Source organism: Adiantum capillus-veneris, chromosome 11, assembly GCF_014529385.1.
Source record: "Adiantum capillus-veneris isolate H3 chromosome 11, ASM1452938v2, whole genome shotgun sequence".
Classification (NCBI taxonomy): Eukaryota; Viridiplantae; Streptophyta; class Polypodiopsida; order Polypodiales; family Pteridaceae; genus Adiantum; species Adiantum capillus-veneris.
In genome coordinates, this window is record NC_140941.1 from 124,266,166 (window position 1) to 124,290,573 (window position 24,408).

Consider the following 24,408-nt stretch of genomic DNA (forward strand, 5'->3'; position numbering starts at 1 on the left):
GGCTGCCCCAATATTTTAGAGAGCCAAGGGGACCAGTGCAAAATGGAGTTCTTAAAGTATCTGGTTGGTTCCCCCCATTCAAAAACTTCAGCTGCGCTTTTGCACTTCCTCATCAGCTCCCCTGAGAATCCACCAGATCTAAGATAAGACCACTTCGGGGCGAGAAGTTTGTCGTGCATCACAACCCCGACATCTTAACCAACAGTCCCACGCAAGAGATTAATTTTTATAATAAGAGATCAATGTTCACAATGAAGTGATGGGGTTCCTCTTGTAGGGGGTCATCCTCAGCACTATATGGCCATTGATCCCATGCACATGACCCATGGCAAATACGTGGCAATTGATTGGTCCTTTCATTGCCCGTAGGACTCAGGAGGTTAGCCTATGGGACTGCGGGACAGGTATATCTGGCCTGAATGCAAAACTGATGGCATTGCTTTGAAATATGGTGTGACAGCCCACCTTTGATTGCGCTGCTCCTCGCCCCCTTCCCCACAGAGCGATTTGATTATATTTGAAGATTGCGCCCATGTTCCATTCTCTGCAAATTCCGCAACCCTAGCCTAATGACTCTGGTTGGCTCCGCATGCCAACCTGCCGCAATTGTGCTGATGAGGGCAGCCTGGGTCATCCCCTGATCTTCCCAACCCAGCTGCTCTCCTCAAAGCTTCCATGGCGTTCTTCCTCTCCAGCTTGCTCTTTCCGCTCTCTGCTAGCAGGTTGCGAAGACCGCCATGGAAACCCACTTTGCTTTTTGTTCTCCTCTCAGGTATGCCCGCCCTTTTTCGTTCAATAGCACTGCTGTCTGAAGCTCAAATTTTGTAGCTCGTTAATGGTAATGGTGAAGATGAGCAGTGTGCACCCATTGATGGTCGCTTTATGCACTCAACAGACTATTTACAAACTTTTCTTCATTTTCATTCGCATTTTGCATCCCCTACATATGACTTTCTGATTGCCAACTCCATTCCAAAATTCTCTTTAGAGTTATAAACACAAGAAGATTTAGAAATTTGCTCATGTAGGAAAACAGAGTCTTTTTCGGTATTTTTCATACAATGCATAACATCATGAGCTTCTGCTCGAGAGGCAACGCATACCTAGCTAGGTACGATTGGGGGCAGGGGACCACCGGCCCGGTGGGGGGTCCGGTGGTACCCTGCCCCCAATCGTACCTAGCTAGGTATGTGGTGCCTCCCTCACAGAAGCTCATGAGGTTGAGATAAATCACAATGTGGGAATTATTGTGAGAATTTATCCAAAACTTCTTGTGAATTAGCAATGGGCTTGCTTGCTTGTAACAACCTAATGTTTCCAGCTTTGCGGCGCTTCATTTTCAGCAATTTTCATCCCACATCAAGCATGCCATAACTAATCTCTTTGCGTTCTTGCAATGTGCTTGCAGAGCTTTTTGCTGATAACTCTGTTGTAGCTGTCAATGGATTAAGCAATCTAGGCATAAATTATGGTATGGTCGCTGACAATCTGCCACCGCCATCACAAGTAGTGGAGCTTCTCAAGTCTATTTCTGTGACAAGCACTCGGATTTATAGTGCAAATTCGTCTGTCCTAACGGCATTTGCAAATTCAGGAATTTCTGTCATAGTGGGTATTGGAAACGAGGATGTGGCAAGCCTCACTAACACTGACTATGCTGCGAATTGGGTGCAAACAAATATTGCCTACTACTATCCTGCGACGCAAATCGCGGGTATCCTTGTTGGGAATGAGGTCTTCTCTGGTGATGACTCTCAGCTGAAGATGGATCTCCTGCTTGCAATGGAGAACCTGTATGTGGCCCTCCAAAATTTGGGCCTTGACGCTCATGTGTTTGTCTCCACAGCGCATTCACAGGCAATTTTGTCGACCTCATTTCCTCCCTCGTCAGGTTCATTTGCATCTGACATTGGGTCTACATACCTTTCACCTATGCTCAAATTTCTCGAAAATGCAGGGGCTCCTTTCATGATTAACCCATACCCCTACTTTGCATACAAGGCAAATCCCAATACAGTGTCATTGCAGTACGCGCTGTCGGCAGCACCGTCGACGTCCACTGGTGCACAAACGTCAGTGGCGGCATCGTCGGTATCGGCGACGGTGGTGACAGATCCGAACACGGGGCTTGCATACTACAACTTACTGGATGCAGAAGTGGATGCTGTGTATGCTGCTTTAGCTGCGTTAGGATACAATGACATTGAGGTGATAGTGTCAGAGACGGGATGGCCATCCGCAGGAGATTCTGATGAGGCAGGGGCGACGCTGGAAAATGCACAGGCCTATAACTCGAATTTGATAGCGAGGCTACAGCGGGGGCAAGGGACACCCGCAAAGCCCAATGTGCCTCTTGTGGCCTTCATCTTTGCTCTTTTCAACGAGGATATGAAGTACGGACCGACGTCTGAGCGGCATTATGGCTTGTTTAACCCAGATCGCACCCCGGCTTACGATTTCGGCCTTCTCTCCACATCATCAAAGTCGACAGTCGACCCTTACTCTGTGTATTATCATATTTCTTCCTCCATTAGATGGCTACCTCAACTCACTACTTATACACTGGCAGTGGCAGCATTTCTTATCCATTGTTTCTTATTAAAAGATTTGGTTTTGTGCTAACATAATAGCACTTGTGCCTGCATCTAATTGCTGAATAACTGAAGGGCAGCACAAAATCTAAGTGTATGTAGAAAGGCATTGCTAGTATTCTGTCAGCCGTTTTATTCATTAAAACACCCATTCCTTTCATTCTAAATGTGATCACGCCCACGGGTTCCACCTCAAAATGTGTAAATGTAGTTTGTGATAGTGTTCGGGAAAAATGTGTCTCAGCTTAATATCGTGCCGTTTCCAATTTCCAAAGTGCCGGTTGAGAGCAAGGGAAAAGGAGAAATCCCGCCCCAAACTAGAGAAAAAGTGTAAAAACTTGAAAAAGTAACCTACTTTTTCAAAATTTCCTCTTGGCAAATTCAAGGAAAGGAATATTGTATGTTTGGAAAAATGATTTTTTCCCGAACACTGTTTGTGAGATCAAGTCAATGTTTAGAAAAAAATCATTTTATCAACCATGCACAATTCCTTTCAATGAATTTTTTCAAGAGGAAATAATGAAAAATTGAGTTAATTTTTACTATTTTTCTTGAAATATAGTCAAATTTTCCCCTTTTATAGTCGTCCTCTCAAAAGGTATATTGGATTTTCAAGGCGGCACGATTGTACGTAGAGACACACTATTCTTTAACATTGGTTCCCTTGGATGGATGGTGTTCATTAAATTTCAAAGAGCTACAAAATTAAATGTACAAGAGGGGTTAAAAGATGGAAATTTGAAAAAGTTCTAGGTTTTCAAAAAAGGGGATATTTGATCCATGGTAAAGTATACGTGGAGGGATTTTATAAATACCTCTTGAATGTGCTATAGGTATTTTTGGGAGGTGTTCGAACCCCTTGGGAATGTGAGCTACAAGCGATAACAAGAAGGGGTTATGTGAGTGAAGCGGCAAGCCATGTTTTATTTGCTAATTTTGATCTAAGATGCAATCCGAATGCAAACTTGGGGGCTCGAACCCCTTGAGAATGTGAGCTACAAGCGATAACACAAAGCACGGCTTGGGAAACATTTTTGTGGACCAGGCTTTGAAACCTTTTCACATGCATACGAGTAGGTTCACTCTAAATTTGAAAGGGATAATCACATTGAAAATATCATATTATAACTAAAAATTCCATAATTTGAACCGGCTTGATGCCCAAATTTGAGTCGATCGTTTGTTATTTTGAACAGGGCTTTGGATAAAGCGAACCTATCTTTTCCCGAGCCCTTGACATGAAGGGGTTATGTGAGTGAAGCCATGTTTTATTTGCTAATTTTGATGTAAGATGCAATCCAAAAGCAAACTTGGGGTTTTACACCCGCACATGGTACTTTCAACCAAAATAGGTGCGACAAACGATTTTGAGGTGTTAACTACATTCCCCTCCCCCCCCCCCCCCCCCCCCCTTTTCAAGAACTCACATAGTGTGAGTGGATCTATCATAAAACCAAAAAAAAAAAACATGTTTTATCTGCTAATTTTGATCTAAGATGCAATCCAAAAGCAAACTTGGGGTTTTACACCCGCACATGGTACTTTCAACCAAAATAGGTGCGACAAACGATTTTGAGGTGTTAACTACATTCCCCTCGCCCCCCCCCCCCCCCCCCCCGGGCCCCCACCGCCCCCAAAGAACTCACATAGTGCGAGTGGATATATCATAAAACCAAAAAAAAAAACATGTTTTATCTACTAATTTTGATCTAAGATGCAATCCAAAAGCAAACTTGGGGTTTTACACCCGCACATGGTACTTTCAACCAAAATAGGTGCGACAAAACGATTTTGAGGTGTTAACTACATTCCCCTCGCCCCCCCCCCCCCCGCCCCCACCGCCCCCAAAGAACTCACATAGTGCGAGTGGATATATCATAAAACCAAAAAAAAAAACATGTTTTATCTGTTAATTTTGATCTAAGATGCAATCCAAAAGCAAACTTGGGGTTTTACACCCACACATGGTACTTTCAACCAAAATAGGTGCGACAAACGATTTTGAGGTGTTAACTACATTCCCCTTCTCTCCTCCTTCCCCCCCCCCCCCCCCCCCCCCCCCCCCCCCCCCCCCCCCCCAAAAACCCAAAAAGAAGTGACATAGTGTGAGTGGATATATCATAAAACCAAAAAGAAAAAAAAATATGATAATCTGTGCTCACAATGAAGCACAGATGCACAAGAGACCATACGATAACCTTCTTCAACTACATTCCTCTTGACACTAATTACATTCCTGTTGACACTAATTAACAAGAGAAACATCAAAGACGTTGAAAAGTAGCTTGTGAGGTTCATTGTCTTGCAACATGACAGCACGTGGTGCAACTGTATTTTTGTTCTCCAACCATAGCTTTTTATCTTCCACGGATGTACCCCTAGACTCTAGAGCAAATAGTAACCCCCCAAAGGCACTCCTTTCGTAACAAGGTGAGGAATCACTAGAGCCTTGTGAACTTAAGGTGTAGGGAAGGGTCGTCCAGTGACCTTTTCCCGTAAGTAGGGATCGAGAGCCACGTGGGAGCAGTTATTACGGGGGGAAGGTCATTGGACTACCTTTTGCGGTCGTCAAAGGGAGGGCGGCCAACTGGTTGTAGCATCGACAGAGTCGTTGCACAACACACAGTCGAGGAGCAGGATACATTCCGTATGTTGACATGTTAGCGTCAACGTGATTCTCCAGACTCAAGATTATGGCTATTGACTTGTCGGTTGGAGAAGACATTATCGTTGCTGACTTGCCATGCAATGATTGTTCTGCAAGTGCAATCTTCTAAGCAAGCATTACGGGTGTTGATTTGGCAGCCATCCAAAGGTAGAAGCGTGGATTACGTGATTGCATGCAAGATCCATGGACGACCCAGATTGCAGGCCCCACAATCTTGACCCTTGACGAGGAAATGATACTTATTATGGGGAGTAAGTATGAATGAGTGTTTACAATCACATGTCATTTTTATTTTGTTTAAATTTATATTGTCCATTATACACACATAATCACAAATGCGCTTCAAGAAAAGATGGGGTTATTAAACATACTAGTGTGGCCGACCGCTTTTGATCGCTTCTTCTCTCTCTCTCTCTCTCTCTCTCTCTCTCTCTCTCTCTCTCTCTCTCTCGTGAACGTTCAGTTCACTGTCTCACCAAAGGAACAAGACACACAGGTCGGATGAAGGAGCGCACACCATGTGGCGGGAGGGGGGAATCCCTCTCCTTTTATAATACTAGTATGGCTGGCCGTCGAAGCTCTCTCCCCCTCTCTCCCTCTTTATCGCGTGCAAAGGGGTTTGTTTTTGTTTTGGTCTTTACCTTCATGTCGCAGATTGTGACACGTGTAAAGGGCTCCTTCTTTCACCATATTATATTATATTATATTAGTAGATAATATAGATGAAACAATAAAACAATTTAATGAAATAGACTTGTAGTAGGTGCTTAAACTAAAGGGACTATTTCACAAATTGAAATATGAAGATCAATTTCAACGAGTCAATACTTCACATCATGAGATTAAAAGTCCGATTAAATGCACTTTTCTCTAAAGCTTTTTTGAGCAAGCCATAGTCTTCTTATCTTTGTAGCCTCAAAGACTTTTCAGCATACCTACCTGGATCACACTCACTTGTTTGCATTGTTTCTCGAGTATATCTCAAATAGCAGCATCCCACAATCAAAGTGGCAGTAGAAATGGTTTTCCAAGGTGTAAAGTAATTTTCTTGAAATCGCACCTCAACGACTAATAATTTGGCGCCGCCATTGACCCTAGCATTGAGCCTAGGGTAATCACTTTTCAAAACATGTACCTACCCTCAAAATTTAGAGAGGGTTATATATACTTCAAAAATGTATACTTTTTGTGTAGATTAAAGGGGTCCAGGTTTTATAGAAGACACCAAATAGAGTAAGTAAGGTGTCTGGGTCTAGTGTATTTTAACTGGTTAAAATTATAAAATCCTCGTTAGATTTTGAGCTTGCCTTTAAGAAAACCAGCAAATTTACACAAGTTTTAGTGTAATTACCGACAAAAGCTTGAAATTTTTACATGAAAATTGGGAGAATTTCAAGTTTCCCCTTATTTTGTTAGGTTAGGAAAAACATATATTTTTAGCCCCGGTAAGTATAGTGTATATTTAGAGTTATTAATAATTTTCTCTTGGACATATTGGAACTTGGAAAGGGCTTTTGATGAGTGACCACCCTCGCAGGAGGTACACCCTTGATTTAAAAAGTCTTTCCCCTAGTACCTACTACTCCAAATATTGTGGAATATCTCATGGTGTAAATGTCAATTTTCTACCAAACTTATTTTTCTTTCATGTGTAATTGCTTTGCTATGATGATAGGTATGACTTCAGCAGCTTTTTATCATACTGATATGATGATGGGTTTGCACATTTAACATGAAGGAGTAGGGAATGGGCTCTGGGAGGCCCATTCCACATTCCCGACCATCACGTTGCCCTTTTGACAAGTTAGCAGCGAGAATTACGAGACCTTGTAATTGATGACACGTTAGCAGCGAGAAATTCCAAGCGGTGGCAGACCTGCTAGCCGGTGGCTGAGGCGGAATCAGTGCCAAAACGATCGTGATGGATTTTTAACTGTAATTCAACAATGTACAATGGAGAAGACCCTACTGTAATTCAACGATGTACAATGTGCAATGTTTCTCTTCTTCAACAATAATTCAACAATGTACAATGGATTTTTAACTGTAATTCAACAATGTACAATGTGCATGTTTCTCTTCTTCAACTTCTGCAGAAGACCCTACTCCAGACCCCTATTTGTGCAGAAGGCCAAACTCTAGACCCTATTTGTTTTTGGATTTCTAAAACAAGCCTTCGATGAGAAGAGAATTGGGCGGACATTCACAATTTATTATTTCCTACTCTGATTGGTCGAGTTTTTATTTGACCAATAAATTTCTTTTTTGGTTTTAATTTTTCAGTTGGTCCTTTCACTTTCCCAGCCTAATTTTAATTTACTTCCAAGACAGCCTTTGCATGGGAACTTGTGAAGCATCGAAATTTTCTAAGGCTTTTTAATTATAAATGGATCTTTGCATTTAAGAGCCTCACGAGTTTGTTTTATTTTTATTTTTTAAAATGCCAATGTGACGTTCGTCGTGTTTGTATCTAGCAAAGGTGCCGATGCCACCGTTGCAATAGACATCAATGCTCATATACCCCGCTTTGTAGTATAAATGGCTCCAGTGTTTACCAAAAACTTTTTAAAAACCAATGGGAAAAAGGAGAGCTTTGAAAATCTACCGAGTTTTAGAAAAATTTAGCCGATTTTTGTTGGTTTTTACGATGAAATCCTCAAAATTTACCCCGTTTCCTTCAAGGCGGCCTTCGAAACTAAAAGAAATTTTCAAATTTTGTCCTTAAAAAATGCACTAAAGATCGGTTTTTTGTGAACACTAAATGGCTCGAATGAAAATGAAGAATCCCAATTGTGAATTATTTTGGACGTTGCTTTTTGAGGTCAAAACTTGGGCATTTTAGTATTTAATATGGATAAATATCTTAGATTTTGGCATAAATTCAAGGTTTGTCTCGTTAGTGTGATCAAGGCCAAGAAAATGGGTTTCTCTTGATCAACGATGGACATGCATCCTCGTACACATCCATAACTACCCTTAACAATGAAAATATGATATGATTGTGTCCATGGGATCAGAGGAATAATTCTTACCAATTGCTTTTGCATTGAGGTTGTACCTAAGTGCTTGTCTTCAAGTGATTAATGGTTTGCAATGTTGACTTGCAAAGGCTTGTTTTATTGCGAATTGTCATCAGAGAAATGTGTCTACTTGTGTGAAGCTGGTGGTTACCTTAAAAACAAAACTGTGGGGGTATGTCTATATGTCATCTCAATGATGGGGGCATGGAGCCTATATTGATGCTGAAATGCGCATTATTAAGAGGGATTTGAAATTTGGACATTTTGATTGCAAAGATTCTAGCCTAGTTGTTGGCTTGCTTTTTCTCTCTTCTCTCTCTCTCTCTCTCTCTCTCTCTGCTTCTGCATGCATCCAAAGGTGGTGTATATCTAGTACATGAAAGCAAATAAAGTACGCATCATTTTCACCAAAAAAAGAAAGATGATGTGTACCTTTATGGGCATTTGTTAAAGGGGATTGTATTGAGTGGCTGTTGAGCCATGCCTTTTGGAACAATAATACAAAAGTGACTCAAATTTGACTTGGCCAAAAATGCCTTCCTTGGTTAAAAATGGACCACTTTAAGCATCCCTTTATAAAATAAACATTAACTTTCAAAAAGGTCCACAACATGGAATGTGTAAGTCTAAAGATTACTAACGCTTTCACATTGGTTTTGACTCATGAAAGCCGCCCCCCGCCGCCCCTCGTTCATAAAGCACACGGGGTGCACTCGAGGGATCAACGGCCCAAGTGCATCCCACCGTTGGATCTCATCTGGTTGGGAAAAAAAAGCGCGCCGTCTGTCCCACTCCCGCCTCGAGCTCGCGACCCCTTTCCCACCCACTCGCAGACCTCAACCATCCCGCTTAACGCGCCTCCATGCAAGCAATGCGCCTTTAACTATATAAAAACCTGCCCCCTCTAGGTGCGTCGATCCAACGGCCTGAAGCCCCCCGCCCTGCCGATCGCGCTCCCCGTCGTCGATCCCTCGAGTGACATCCCGTGTCACTTATAAATGAGCCCCCCCCCCCCCCCCCCCCCCCCCCCCCCCCCCTCCTCTCTCTCTCTCTCACACACACACATACATATGAAGGCTTTCTATACAAGCCTTCCACCCAATCTATGGTTGGGTTCAGACGAGCCCGGCGGCAACCTTCTCACGTGCGATGTTGCCTCCACCCGTTCGTTCACACAAGCCGGCGGCATATGATATAGGAACAAACACGGGAACCTGTATCAGTTAACGATCTTACCTTAGTGGTAACGTGTTCCATTCTGATTGCATCGCGTGGGGATCAAAGCTCACTCTCCGCGTTTCCAGCTGAAAAGTGGCCCGGCAGTTTTGCTCTTTCGGGGCGAGGGGTCGCCCAAACAAGAGTGGGTCCGGAGGAAGACGCAATTTCTTTTGCCCAATCCACATGCGCCACGGCAGTTGTACGCACCTTCCCCTCTCTCTTCCGTCGGCCCGTCTGAACCCAGCCTATACTATAGGAAGGGAGTCTAGCATCCCCTCCCTCCACCTGTCCTCAGTTCTTATGTTTGGTCGTCTTCGACCAATGTGCATTAGCAGTCGAGAGAGAGAGAGAGAGAGAGAGAGAGAGAGAGAGAGGTGTGCCATCGTTGGAGGAGATGCTTCCGTGCTAGTTTCTATAATTCAACAAATCCGTGTCAAATTATACCCTAGATCGAGAAATAAATAAATAACTAAACGACTAAATAATTAAACAAACCAAATATAAAAGATAAAATAAATAAATAAAGCTTTTCAAAAATATATTCACCTTCCAAAAGGAAAGGTCGCCAATTTACCACCTTGGCAAAAGAAAGGTGGTACCTTTCTTCATTCTTGAGTCTTATCTCAATCATTTTCATCCATTAAATGATATAAAGTAACCTTTCAACGCGTACAAAAACTTTGATCAATGGATGAACCATGCCTTGACACTTGAAAGTTAGAGCTTTTCCTTTCCACCCTTTTCTTGTAGCGTTTCTCTTTTTAAAAAATTGAAAGATGTACGGGAACAGTCCCTAAGGACTTAGAACATGTCCTCATGTCGCCAAGGGGGGATTGAACCCAAGACCTTAGGCACACATATGATATGACTCTACCAACTCAACTGAGCTAGCATGCCTCCACCATGGGGGTTGGGTGTGTGCGTGTGATGGGATGTCTCTCTTTGTACCTGTGAGGCCGTTGTACATATGGTATGTGTGTGTGTGTTTCAAAGTTCTAGTACTCTTAAAAAAATAAAAATAAAAATTGAAAGATGAAATCTCTCTCTCTCTCTCTCTCTCTCTCTCTCTCACTCTCTCTCACACACACACACACACACACACACACACACACACACACAAGGGTTATTTTTGACGGGCATCCTTGCTCTTCAAATTTTTAAGATATTGTGATTTTATTTGTAATTTAGTGTATTTTTGAAGGGCAACCTACATTGTCACTTGTAGAAAACGAGCAAAATACCAAAAAACGAGATAAAATGGCCGTCAAAAAGCAATTATCTCTCTCTCTCTCTCTCTGTCTCTCTCTCTCTCTCTCACACACACACACACACACAGACACACACACACACACACAGAATACTTGAATTATTATGCACCACTTGCCAAGATCCTTTTCCTAATTGGGTCTGCATAGATCTTTTGGGAAATTCTTTAACTTCGGCTATGCTGTTGTAGTGCTTGAGGTTGCTTATACATTCTTTGCTGAGATAATATAACATCTCTACTCAGAATTGTGAGTATGGTAGAAAAAAAAAGTTTGCCTTGATTGCTTCACTCTGCAGATGATGACAAGAGTCGAAAAAATCTTGACCTTTTAGACATAGATTATGTGAATTGATTGCTTTAATGACACATGATGTAAATTGATCTACTTGCTAAAGCTAAGCTTGCTCCTTAGAGTCCTTGTCATCTTCATCTCAGCCTTTTAGACATTGCAAAAGCTAAGCTGCTCCTTTAGAGTCCTTGTCATCTTCATCTCATCCTTTTAGACCACTACAAGAGGTACTTCACATTAGCGACACTCGTAGTGCGACGCTCAAAATTAAAAATCCACGGTGTCGCTATCAACATCGTTATTTTATTTGTTACATAGCGACGCTTATAGCGACGTCGATAGGGGTAAAAAATAAACCGAAAGCACCCGAAAACTCAGATCTTAGATCTGAGTTTTCGATGCTCAAGCAAAGAGATAACTCGCGCTCTCCCTCTCTCTCTTTTTCTCTCCCCCCGCCCCCCCAAACACACACACACACACATACACGAGGAGAGGAAGGAGAGCCAAGTATGCTCCTTCTCTCTCCTCTCTCTCATGTTCCATTCCCCTCTTTCTCTCTCTCTCTCCCTCTCTCTCTCTCTCACACACACACACACACACACACACACATTGTGTCTTTGAGAGAGAGAGAGAGAGAGAGAGAGAGAGAGAGAGCACATGCATAAACAAAACACACACACACACACACACACATGTATAAACAAAGAATACATACACACACACATTGAGAGAGAGAGAGAGAGAGAGAGAGAGAGAGAGAGAGAGAGAGAGAGGAGAAAACATAGAGAAAGAGAGAGAGAATAAAAAACCAAAGAAAGAGAGAGAGAGAGGGGGAGAAGACAAAAGAGAGAGATAAGGGGAGAAAACAAAGAGAGAGAGAGAGAGAGAGAGAGAGAGAGAGAGAGAGAGAGAGATTAGGTTAAGATTTAAATTAAATTAGGTTAGATTACATTTAGATTTATGTTTATGTTGAGTTTAAAATTAAGTTAGATTTAGATTACGTTAGAATAAGATTAGGTTAGATTTAATATTAAGAAAGTATTAAAGATTAGCTAGCTATGTCAGATTTAAATTAGATTACATTTAGATTTAGGATTTAAGATTGGATTACATTTAGGTTTATGTTGAGTTTAATATTAAATAAGATTTAGATTTAAGTGTCATAATAATCAATACCTAATTCTCATAAATGATTTTCTCATGTTAAACTGATCATTTAATATGGGGAAGTGCCAGGGGAGAAAAAGCTAGAATATTGGTTAAGCTAACAGACTAGGCCACAGTAGGGATCCAAAGGAGGGAAAATAGGGATCCAAAGGGGGGCCATCTCCAGACGAGGAATGTGCAACAATGGGCTTAAAAGACCCTATGGTTCAGCCCATTAAGACTTCCAAAATGCTAAGGTTACAAAATTCAAAGGTTGTGTCCAAAGGCCAAACACTAGGGAAATTGGATGCTTAGTGTGTGTCACAAAAAGTCTTTGTCAATCCCTACATAGGAGGGGGCGAGCCTTGCAAGTAGGGGATGAGAGAGAAACTCTCTCTCTCACACACACAAGCTCCCTTTAGACAAAGGAAATGAGGGACACATGTCAGCTCCCTAGCCCAGATGCCCACAAGGTGTACCCAATTCCTATTGGATGGCCTTAGAGGTGGACCAATGAGAATTAGGCTAGAGTAAATCTAGTTTAATTAATTTAAAAACACTTAATAAAAGAACCAATAAGAATTAAGCTCTCTAGAAGACTATTGGGCAGTCTCCCAAGGGGACCAATGAGCATTCAACAGCCCAGTGGCTTGCCTGATTCCTATTGGCCAGGAGGCAAAGGGATCCAATGAGAGTTTAGTTGAATTAAATAATTACCTAAAGCTCTTACAAAAGGGGAAAGGGTGACACATGTCAGAAGGCTATTACTTATGCTGCTTAATTACCATTGGCTAAGTCTGGGGAGGTCCAATAGGATGCTAGCAGGAGCACATAGCAAGAGGGGTCGACCAAGAGAGAGAGAGAGGGCTCATTTTTGCAAGGCGTTATCACACACACACTCACACAATCTCATGTGTGAAGTAAAGAAGACTCTCTCTCCTTCTCAAGCTTCAATGCATGCTCATCTCCTCTACCATGCTAATTCTAAGATAATCTATGCTAATATGACTGATTATGTGAGGAGATGTAGATCTTTCTCGTAAGAATACTCCTTCTTCCTCTCAATCTACTCTCATACCCCGCTAGCTCTCACCATCTTCGAAGGTGTGTGAGGTCTTGGGTCTGAGACCGTGAGGGAATTGATGTTGTGTTTGATAAGTGTTTTGCGTAGTGCATGAAGTTTCCATCTTCATTGCACTAGCTCGTATTGAAGGAACACAAGAAATTGTATTGTAAACTGTCTCTCTTGATGGGAGAAACCATAATACAAAGCCTTTTGGAGGGGGGACCGGCTCCATGCAAATCCAGTCCTCAACTTTTGTCAATTGCTTAATTTCTCTCTCTTTTGAAGTATGGTTCATGCTATCTAACTAGGTGTTATGCTTTTTGTTGCTCTCTCCACCCAAGCACTCTTGTTAATCTCATTAGGAATCTATTCTAATGAAATGCTCACTATGTTCATGCTATTTTCAGCTACACACAAGTTACTAGGCTGTTAAATGTTACATAAGATTAAGACAAGATTTAAAATTAAGGACATTAAATTTAGATTTAAGTTAGATTACAATTACGTTTAGGTTAGATTTAAGATTAGATTATATGTAGGTTTATTTTGAGTTTAAGATTAGATAAGATCTAGATTTATGTTTGATTTAAGATTAGATTATATTTATGTTAGATTTTAGTGCATGTCAATAAAGGCGTGCTTTGCCCAAAGAGCAAACACTAGTTACACAACAATATGTATATTCCCATCAGAATCTGACACCTATTAACTCACACACTAACCATATTCAATTAGCCGCGAATCAGCACATGTTCAATTATGTTAGATTTAAGATTAGATTTTGAATTGAGTTTTTATATTAGAGTCTACCTTTGGGATTACGGTAAAAAAATTAGAGTTAGACGAATGGTGATCCCTCTCTTCCTCTCTATGGATGCGACCTTAAGTTGGAAAGCTTTCAACGGCATGATACTCAGATTGGAGGCCAACATGTAATGTGCTAAGTAATCCCTCGAACAAATATCTACTGTGAAGAGATGTTAAGATGTTGTCAAATGCTACAACTAGAGAAGAGGCAAAGGGGTTTTGTCCACTACATGCACTATCATGTACACGTGGGTGTGTGTAGATTTCTCGTACCCACAAATATAGGCATTGACCAATAAAGACGACATTATAACCCGGTGGTTCTGATCTCCGTGCACCTCTAGACCGAGGTGTGCAAGGATTGGACATGACTAGAGAATGTGAGGTAGTTTACAGTGTGAACAAAGAGAGAGAGAGAGAGAGAGAGAGAGAGAGAGAGAGAGATAAAAGACAAAAAATGCCAATATAAAATTAATTTTTTTCCAGGTTATAAGGTTTTTACCCTCATATGAGCAGTGATGAGGATGTGGGGCCGTCCAATCGAAACACCTATCTCTCAACAAGGATCTTATGTCCTTGTAATCAATGCAAGCATGCTTTGCGATGGACAAGACGCGTTTCTTTGCAGCACGTTCTCGAATTTGGCGAGTTTGATCCATGTATTATAAATCGAGTTGTTGCCAATTATAACTCGTCGGACTCTGACGCTGGCCAATAGGCAGCAATCTTGCAACCCAATAGACGTGTTCGCAGTCGCTTTGGTCAAGCAGCATACGGGAGGCCACAAGATGTAGCCTCTGACAGCTCGGAGGATGATCATGCAGACCACATTCCCAACGAGGCAATGTTTGAGCCCAAGATTGATGAAATGATCGAGACGATCATGGATTCAGAAAGGCTTATCTATGATGATATGAAAAGTGAAGCCGATACACCATTGTATGATGGAGCACGTGTGTCTAGATTGAAGGCGCTCCTGGTTCTTCTCAACATGCGGGCAAAGTTTGGATGGAGTGACACTAGCGTCACAACGCTTTTCAGGTGATCTATTACAATGCGTTTACTTTAATAAAAAACTCTAGATGTATAATGATCTGATAGATTACTTACACAATTGTACCGCATGTTTTTTGCTGTGTAGATTCACGCTTGTCCTAACGACTGCATTCTTTTCAGAGGGGAAAACATAGACATGGAGAAGTGTCTGGAATGTGATTCCGAGAGATATAAGTAGATCTCCACGGAACAAAAATTCCACAAAAGGTTTTGCGACATTCTCCTGTGCTTCCTCGCATCAAGCATTTCTTTGAATGTAAGTCCATGGACGCCCTAGCATCATGGCATGAGGAGAATAAATCTTTGGATTGTGTGCTACAGATTCCTATATATTGCACAGCCTGGAAACATGTAGACGAAACATGGTCGGATTTTGCCAGGGAAACTCGAAATTTGCACCTAGTTCTGGCTATGGATGGCATAAATCCATTTGGTCAAAGATCAACATCTTACAGTATATGTCCCGTTGTCATCGTCAACTACAACATCCCCCCCTGGTTGACTACTAAGAAAGGGCACCTATGGCTAAGCTTGATTGTGCCGGGGCGGTATAAAGTGAAGAATATGGATGTGTATCTTCGTCCACTATTGGAAGAGCTACAATAATTGTGGATTGGCATAGAAGTGGTGGATATGAGCCGACACACAGGTCGACGGAATGCTTTGATCAGTGGCATTTTAATGTGGACCATGCATGACTATCCCGGACTAACAAAATACTCAGGTGATTTACACTTAAACTCAAACACTGAAAATCTTGGTTTTTCTCAAGATTATCTATTGTCATGTGTATACATGCAGGGCTTCAAAAAAGCGGATACAGAGCATGTGTCACATGTGGCCCTAGTTTGAATGCACGTCGGGCACCCTCATTGAAGAAGCAAATCTACGAAGTTCATCAAGCGTATCTTCCAGAGAATCATGTGTTACGCGATGGATTTTTGGGAAGAGAGCCACCGAGGATGTCTGCACAAGCATAGTTAGAGCAGAAGGAGATGTGTAATGACGGTTTGCCCCCAGGGATAGAGAGACTCTCTCTATGGTACGAGTTACCATATTGGCCCCGACTCATGCTCAATCACTTGCTCGATCCAATGCACATATTCAAGAATGTGGGTAATCTGCTATGGGACCATCTGACCGGTAAGAAAGATACTTTGGGAGCCAGGGTTGACCTTAGAAATGTGGATCGTATGGAGCAATATTGGCTGCAGACAGCATCCGATGGATGCATAAAACTCCCTAAAGCTCCATGGATTTTCACAAGAGCCCAAGAACGCAAAGTAAAAGAGACCATTCGATCTGTGCGGACCCCCACTGGCGTAATGCACTCTCTCCGAATGTGTTTTACTAAAGAAGGAAAGCTTATTGGTTTGAAGTCACACGAATGGCATAAAATGTGTCAGGTATGTTTGAAGTGGAATATATCATAGTGAGAATTGTGTAACAAATTCGTGTGTGGACTTTAATATCATTGCTACACGTGTTTTGCAGTTTATTTTACCGGTGGCCATTGAGGGATGTTTGTCTCCTGACGTCCGTAACACAATCTACAAACTTGTGAAGTTGGTGCAATGGATCTCACAAAAGGAGATCAATGTAGACTCCATACCATTCGCCAAACTAAACACTGTGGAGGTTGTGTGCATGTTTGAGAAACACTTTCCTACTACCATGCTAACCATTTAGGTGCATCTTCTTGTTCACATAGTTGATGAGGTGGAAATAGCTCGCACAATACATTCCAGATGGATGTTCTTTTTAGAACATTTCATGAAAATGCTCAAGGGATATGTGCGTCAAAAGGCACGTCCGGAGGGTAGCATGGCAGAAGGTTGGCTGGTATCAGAGTCCCTATTTTACATTGGAGAGTGGCTAGACGGATTTGATAAAGCCCGGGACACGGTATGGCGAACCATAGATGATGAGCGCATATCTGGGATTGTCATGTGCAATCTCGGTGTTGAGAAGAAGATGATGGAAGATCTAGAGGCTAAAATCAACCGATTTTGCATGCTTCACAATCTAGTTTATGCAAAAGTGGATTTCACAATATGAGGATGCAAAGCAAGAGCGACAAAGGGCACGAATCGAGTGGAGACGGGGAAGACGACCATCGATGCATTATCCGGGGAGTCTAGAGAGCCTACCAACATTCATGAGCTTAAGATGGTTGCACAACCAATTGAAAAGCGCACAACAATGCGGTGAAGAAGTGACTGAGGAGGAGTGGGAGTACTCTCAGGGTAGCGCGACCAAGGTGAGTTTGCAATGTACGACTAGTGACTTTCTAGATGTTTGAACGGCCACTTATAACTTTGTTAGTATAAGTCTGGTTTCCTTGAGGTGGATCAACTAAGAAATGGACTGACCTAAGAGACACTTTCGTACTACCCGAGCATTGTGAACAAGTAAGTATGTAAATAGTTAACATCCAATTTTAGAAGTTATATGCTTGGAAGCTCTCATGTAAGTTATGTGGCTCTGGCAGGTGATATTTCATCCTACAAAGTCTGCATCAAACTGGTGGTACATCATAGAGGTATCCCCTCGTAGTGCATGGATGTATGAAGGCTACCATGTGCCAATCACAACGGCATCAATGTAGGAGACCGGAGAAGATGCTCAGTCAGAAGCCACTGAGGTGGTGCCAGACGAGCATCAAGCTGCTACTCTCTATGGGGTGCATGCAGAGGAAATACAAAATGAAACGTAGGACATCTGTCTAAACGGAGAGCTCTATATAGATATAGGAAGTTATGTTGAGCTATGCGAGGATGAGAGAGAGACCTCTTAGAGCCATAAATATTGTATTTGAATAATTTTTCTCCGTTTTATAATATATATATTGTATTCACGTGGCCTTTTGTCCATTTTTGTCTATATGCATCATTGCGTCATTGTTTTTAATCGTCTTTGCGTCCAGTGCAGGTACGTATGCTCTAGGTATGTTCTCACAAGCATGGACTATGAGCACTGCGCTCCGAGTGCGATGGAGACTGAAGCTGCAATCGCGAAGGAAGTGATCTGTCTCTGCTCATAGATGCTTCTCGTCCCACTGCTAGATCTAGTTGATCGGGTGAGAGAGACGCTAATAAGCACTACTACTGCTTCTTAGCCTCTCTTTCACCCGATCAACTAGATCTAGTGGTGGGGCAAGCAGCATCTATGAGCAGAGACGAATCGCCTTCGCGATTACAGCTTCAGTCTCCATCGCACCCAGAGCGTAGTGCTTTTACAAATAACCAAGAACTTCAATGAAATATCTCTACATAGGAATCCCTCCCCCTTTATGAGTCCTATCTCTCTCTCTCTCTCTCTCTCTCTTTACTTGTCCATGTTTTCTTCTCCATTCATTCAATATTAAGTGTTTAATGCTTTGTCACCCCAGCAGAGGTAGTGGTACGAGGATCGTCATCGCTCTAGAGCACCATCACGCGTTCCTATTCCTTTAGCGTCTCCCTCTGTTTCGGAGCATTCAGCATGCTCCAAAGCTTCGGTGTTGACGAGACAATTTTCACACTTGTCTAGGCACCGATGCTCTAGTGGTGGCGGCGACGGTTGTTGTGGGGATGCCGCCGCTGATGCCTCAACACCACCTCGTGTTTGACGAGGCTCTTTACCTTCCTCTTCTTTGCCCGCCCCCCCGCCAGCCACGACATCACCATCTAAGCAAGGTTTTGCGTGGCTGACGGCCGTTCCTAGTAGCTACACACCACTACCTACTCCTCCAGGAGTCACCCCAGTCGACACTCCTCGCTTTGGGGCCCAGACTCTAGTTGAGACACCTGACGTCCGTACCCCCATCGACACGCTGCTAGAGACCCCTATTGCGACACCCAAGTTCACGCGTCACCGGCAAGAGGGCTTGCCTTACTCTGTCAATTTCAGTGGCGGTATCATCTTGGATGATGAAGGCAAGAAGGTGATCTCACGCATGCACGGTATTTGCTCTCAGGTGTTTAGACACTATATACTAAACACCTGGAGTGAAGTAGTACCAAGTGATTTAAAAGACAGAGTGATCAGTAGGTTGCATGACGAGTTTCCCGTTTCAGCACGGGATGACTGCTTCAATGAAGAACTGATGAAGGTTCGAATGCACGAATACTATAAGCATAAGCGTTCTAAAGTGCAAAAATCAATAAAGTATGGGTGGAACAGACCAGATTGGCCGGCCAAAGAAGATTGGAAGAATGTGAAGAAAGGAGCGCGCGAGAATCTTGACAAGTGGAAACAACAGAAGGAGGCAGCCACAGCGCGAGTAGAAGCAGGGAGCTTGCACCACTTGGGGAGCAGCGGGTGGGCATCATTTGAGGCCTATTTTGTAAGTGTTTTCGCATTGCTCTTTAGGTTTGATAGTTTAGGGTTTATGGATTTTTAAATTCTAACATAATGGATTCTTTGTATGTTTTGACAGTGGCCGATGACAAGACGTGACCCCACACCGTACGAGCACGAGTACGCAGGCAGGAAGGGCTTAAACGCCTTGATGGACATTCTGAGTTCTCGAGGCGGCATGGTTAGTATTAGGATTTACTCTTTTCTATTTGTTGTATTGTTTTGTAAATTATATGTTGATACTCACAGAAAGCTGTCTTATTGTTTTTCTTTGCAGAATCCGATAGATACGCCGCTTGGACGTGATGAGACGTCTGATTAGATGACGTCAGTCTAGTTGTAGCTAGATAGCATTAGTTTCCTTTTGTCATAGCATATGTATCATGAGATGACGTGTATACGTCTTTTTGTAACTATTGGAAAACCATGTATATTTTCTCAATAATGACAATGGTGTTGTAACTATTACATTTGCAAAGTTTAACAATCAAGTGATTTTGCCTATGATGTGTACAATTGTCATTGATTTACTTTCATCAATTTACTTTTGTCAATTTTGTATCTGCAAACAATACTATGGATGATGGAGTTAATGGCTATATTGTCTTGTAGGTGACTACTTTGGGTCTATACCTAAGCTTGCACTTTCTTTCAAAGGTGAATCTAGGCTTATCTTGGATTCATTTAGGTTTACTCTATTATTGAAACATTCAATATGGTTGATGGTGAATGCCGTGCCACCAAAATTTTTTACTCTCGGGTGTCGCTATAAGCGTCGCTATAAGCGTCACTATATAAGGCTCTGTAGCATCGCTATGAACGTCGCTATAGGTAGTCTGTAAGTGTCGCTATGGTCGTCGCTATATGCATCACTATATAGCGACGGCCGTAGTGATGCATATAGCGACGCTCATACCGACGTTCCTGTATTGACGCTATTAGTGACGGTCTTAGCGACACCGGGGAGCATAAAAATTGAATGTATTTCCATAGCTAAAATTGTCCCAAGTGCACAAAACCTCTTGTAGTGGACATAGATTATGTGAATTGATCTAATTATTTTTAGGATCACATGCATATAATTTAAGAAGAGTATATGTGTACCTTTTGTATCGGTTGTAACTTGGTCTTGAGGCTTTGTAGGATTCCTTCTCAATGATGTTTCCACTTCTCTAGGAGGACTTACTACACTCTGAAGGTGGTGTGAGGAAGGAACTTTCATTTCTTCCTCTTCCACCTCCTTGTAATTGTTCAAGTCCTCTCCATTATCAAGCATGTCCTTGTTGTTCTCAACAATGCTTCTTTTGTGGGCCACCTGAAAGAATCTATCTATGACCAAAATGCAAGTGAGGCATTCATGATGTAGTTAGTGAGTTAATGACAAGAGCATAGGGAGGGATAACACTAATAGACATAGAAAATCATAAAGTAGATTGATCACAAACGAAATGAAAATGATGATTACAAACTCGCCTCAAATCATGGGGTAATGATTGGGATTCAAAGTATGTGGATAGAGCTTCTTTTATAGGAGTAGAGAGAGCATCTTCATGTGACACATGCGATGATGTCAATGTAAATTTAGAAAATACAAGCAACAAGATCCATCAACATCATAATTGGGATAATCCCTCACATTCAAGTCCCTTGATGCAATTAGCTACTTAGCTTCTATCCCTTTTATGAAATTGTTCACTTTAGTGGTTGCTTAGAAGAGCCATATTCATCCTCCTTTGTGATGATAATCCTCAAAAGCATGCCATCTAATAGGTTGTTGTGGGTGACGATGTCTAGGGTGCATCTCCTCTTCTCCATTTAATTTAGGATGCAAGAGCCTTTTGAGTTCCCAAGCCTCAGACAACGTCAGAGTGTATTGGCCTCACAATTTTGAACTAAAGCTTCCATCCCATCTTCACATGAGTACTTAAATTTGATGTGAATTACATCAGTTCACAAGAATTTGAAATTACTTGAGGCCATCTATCATGCTTCTGTACATACTTTCCAAGGATGGCATCTTCACTAGCATGAGTAAAATTGAAGTTGTTATAGCTTGACCTAATTCTAAATATGTCAAAAAAGTATGCAATTTTCTTGGATTGACAGGAGGGTATTGTACTTTCAATGAATGTTATGCTAAGATAGCATCACCATTGACTAATACTCTCAAGAAGACTAAAGTGTTTTCTTGGATTGTATCTGGGTTAGCTTTGAGAAACTCAAAGACACTTTGGTAAATGCTTCTATTTTATGACTTCTAGATTTCACAAAGACATTTCCCGTCCTCACAAATGCAAGTGGACAAGCGATTGGTGGTGTTTAATCTCAAGAAGGAAGACCAATAGCTTATGAATCTTGTAAGTTATGTTTTCACAAGTTGCATTACTCTATTCATGATTTGGAGTTGTTATCTTTTGTACATACTCTCAAAGTATGGCGACAATATCTCTTTGGATGGTGGTTTGAGCTACATACAGATCATAAAAGCCTCAAGTGGATCTACACTGAACCTGATCTTAATTATGTAAATATGATTTTGAGATTGAATATAAACCGGAAAGAAAAAACTTAGTAGCTAATGCTTAAAGCAAAAATAAAACAGTAGCACAAATTGCAACCTCTACTACCTCTTTGATTGACCTTATTCGTGAGAGTATGCCTCAAGATTCATTTAAATATTGAATATTTATTAAGCTTGCATAATTGAATAGAGAAGTAGGAACAAAAAATCAAAGGCTTTCATGTTGATAATAATGATCTCTACTTCTATAATCACCTTTGTATCCCAAATGATGTTGGTATCAAGCTTCAAATACTACAAGATGTCCATGATATCCCTATTGTACACTATCCAGGCTCAAGGGTTCACCTCTTAGACATATAAGTTACCGCGTGAGTTCAAATGAATGGCTTTTCTACTTGAAAAATCTTAAAATTTTAACAAGATTATATTAACAGAAGGGGTTTTTTAATTGATTTTAGAGAAAAAAATTGTAAGTCTTTGAAGAAAAAGGGGGTCATTTTATTACCTTAAGCATGTAAGTAAAGGGGTTTTTTTAATGCCCCCTTGAACACACGTTATATGAATAGTTTCTTAAAGGTGCACCCCCCATGCATCCAGGCTACATTAAAACTTATGCTGCTTTCAAAGAAAGTTTCTTTTGGCTAGGATCAAAGTGCAATGCGCTATTTTATATCACCAAATACTTAACATGTCACTGCATTAAAGCTAAATGAGTTTGATACCTTGGTCTGATTCATCTAATTGATCCACTCTAAATGAGATGGGAATGCATATCCATGAATTTCATCATAGGGCGTCCTACATCTCTTGGGCATGATTTTATTTCTATGGTGATTGATATGCTTACAAAAATGACTCACTTATTTCCCATCAAGACAATAGGAACCCAATTTGCCTTTTGTATACTCATCATCCTCAAATCGATGGCCAAATATAGAGAACCAATCGGATTGTTGAAGACATGTTGAGAGCTTATTGTATGCATAAGAGAAATAAGTGGACAAGGTACTTATAATTGGTTGAGTTTTCATTTAATTCATCCTTTCAACGTACAAGAATGTCTTGTTTTCAAACATTGTATGGTCAAGAGTGCCTTACTCCATGAAAGTGGATAGACCCACTCATAATTGTAATTATCCAAAGACATATTGGATGAGATGCAATTACAAATTGATCTTATAGACGAGGATACAAAGACTGCTAAGGATAGATAGGAGTTTTATGCTAGCTCTAAACACTCTATTTGATGGGCATGTTGATGAAGGAGATATGGTATTATTGAGAGTGAAACCTAAGCACAGTTCTCTATCAATGGGTAATTGTAAGAAACTTAGTACAAGTTATTGTAGATTTTTTGTCATCATAGATAGGATAAATAATCAAGCTCATTGATTAGTATGCTGACCCTAAACAATTTATTTGATGGGCCCATTGGCGAAGGGATATGGTATTTTTGAGAGTGAAAACTAAACATAGTTCTCTATCATTGGGTAATTGTAAGAAAGTTAGTGCAAGTTGTTATGGATCTTTTGTTATAGAGAGGATAAATGATCAAGCTTATTGATTATTATTGTTACCATCTCAAATCAAGGTACACTATGTTTTCCATGTGAGCTTACTTAAGAAGTATACACCCAACTCACATCACATTCTAGATGACTCTATGTTGTCTACTTCCATCGAGGAAAATGTTGATGAGACCATTCTTCGAAGTAGAAACAAGGCTCTTTGTAACCGGACGATTACTAAACTTTTTGTTAAATAATTAACTTACCCTCTAGAAGATGCTACTTGGGAACGTGATGATGTTTTGAGATGATTGCCCAGACTTTAAATTGAGGTAAGAACACCTTAGATCTTTCAAGTGTGGGAGAATGTAAGATCTCCAATTTTTGGGCCTGTTTTAAAAATGAGATAATGGATTTTTCATGTGCACATGATTTTATTTTCATTGTTTCAATTTAAAATTCTTACTTGTGAAAGGTTGTGATGTTCTAAAGTGGAAAGTGAGGTTATTTTCAAGCTCTATTAAGTCAAACCAACACTTGGTTCAATTTTGGAGAAAAGTATTTTTTCTTGCTTTTTGTGCTTTTTGGTGCTTTTCTTTTGCAAAAAGCTTAACAATATTTTTCTTCTACTAGGTCCGGGGAAGCTAGGGTTCCATTTTGTAAAACTCCTCTTTTTGGGTTCGTCTCATAGCTCAAGTAGACCAGGCGAAACCATGGTTCAATTTTAGGAAAAATTTCATTTTCTTGCTTTTCGTGCTTTTTGGAGTTCCCAAAAAGAAACATGTTTTCTAATATTATCTAACCCTAGAAACATGATTTTTAGTCACCATTTATGTATATAACAGATATACCATGGGCGACAAGGCTAAAAGGGGTTCTATGGGGATTATTCTTATGGAGAGCGGCA

At 41.2% G+C, this 24,408-nt stretch overlaps 2 protein-coding genes across 2 annotated transcripts; both read left to right on the top strand.

Moving 5' to 3' along the window:
* Positions 1-430: 430 nt before the first annotated feature.
* On the top strand, positions 431-2,751 carry LOC147447963 (glucan endo-1,3-beta-glucosidase 14-like). Its single transcript, XM_086523863.1, has 2 exons — positions 431-772; positions 1,409-2,751. Exons 1-2 carry the CDS (start codon positions 676-678, stop codon positions 2,620-2,622), a joined length of 1,311 nt encoding a protein of 436 aa, XP_086379989.1. The 5' UTR covers positions 431-675; the 3' UTR covers positions 2,623-2,751.
* A 15,545-nt stretch (positions 2,752-18,296) lies between these two features.
* Positions 18,297-19,791, top strand: LOC147447964 (uncharacterized). The gene is made up of 4 exons (XM_086523713.1): positions 18,297-18,354; positions 18,950-19,455; positions 19,549-19,650; positions 19,747-19,791. The coding sequence occupies exons 1-4, from the start codon at positions 18,297-18,299 to the stop codon at positions 19,789-19,791; spliced, it is 711 nt and encodes a 236-aa protein (XP_086379839.1).
* The last annotated feature ends 4,617 nt before the right edge of the window (positions 19,792-24,408 follow it).

Excerpts from the sequence above, each read along its gene's own strand:
- LOC147447963 (XM_086523863.1), top strand. The coding sequence starts at position 676 with ATGGCGTTCTTCCTCTCCAGCTTGCTCTTTCCGCTCTCTGCTAGCAGG. Across the intron at positions 773-1,408 it reads GCTTTTTGTTCTCCTCTCAG|AGCTTTTTGCTGATAACTCT; the intron begins GTATGCCCGCCC and ends ATGTGCTTGCAG.
- LOC147447964 (XM_086523713.1), top strand. The coding sequence starts at position 18,297 with ATGAGCAGAGACGAATCGCCTTCGCGATTACAGCTTCAGTCTCCATCG. Across the intron at positions 19,456-19,548 it reads CATCATTTGAGGCCTATTTT|TGGCCGATGACAAGACGTGA; the intron begins GTAAGTGTTTTC and ends ATGTTTTGACAG. Across the intron at positions 19,651-19,746 it reads TGAGTTCTCGAGGCGGCATG|AATCCGATAGATACGCCGCT; the intron begins GTTAGTATTAGG and ends TTTTCTTTGCAG.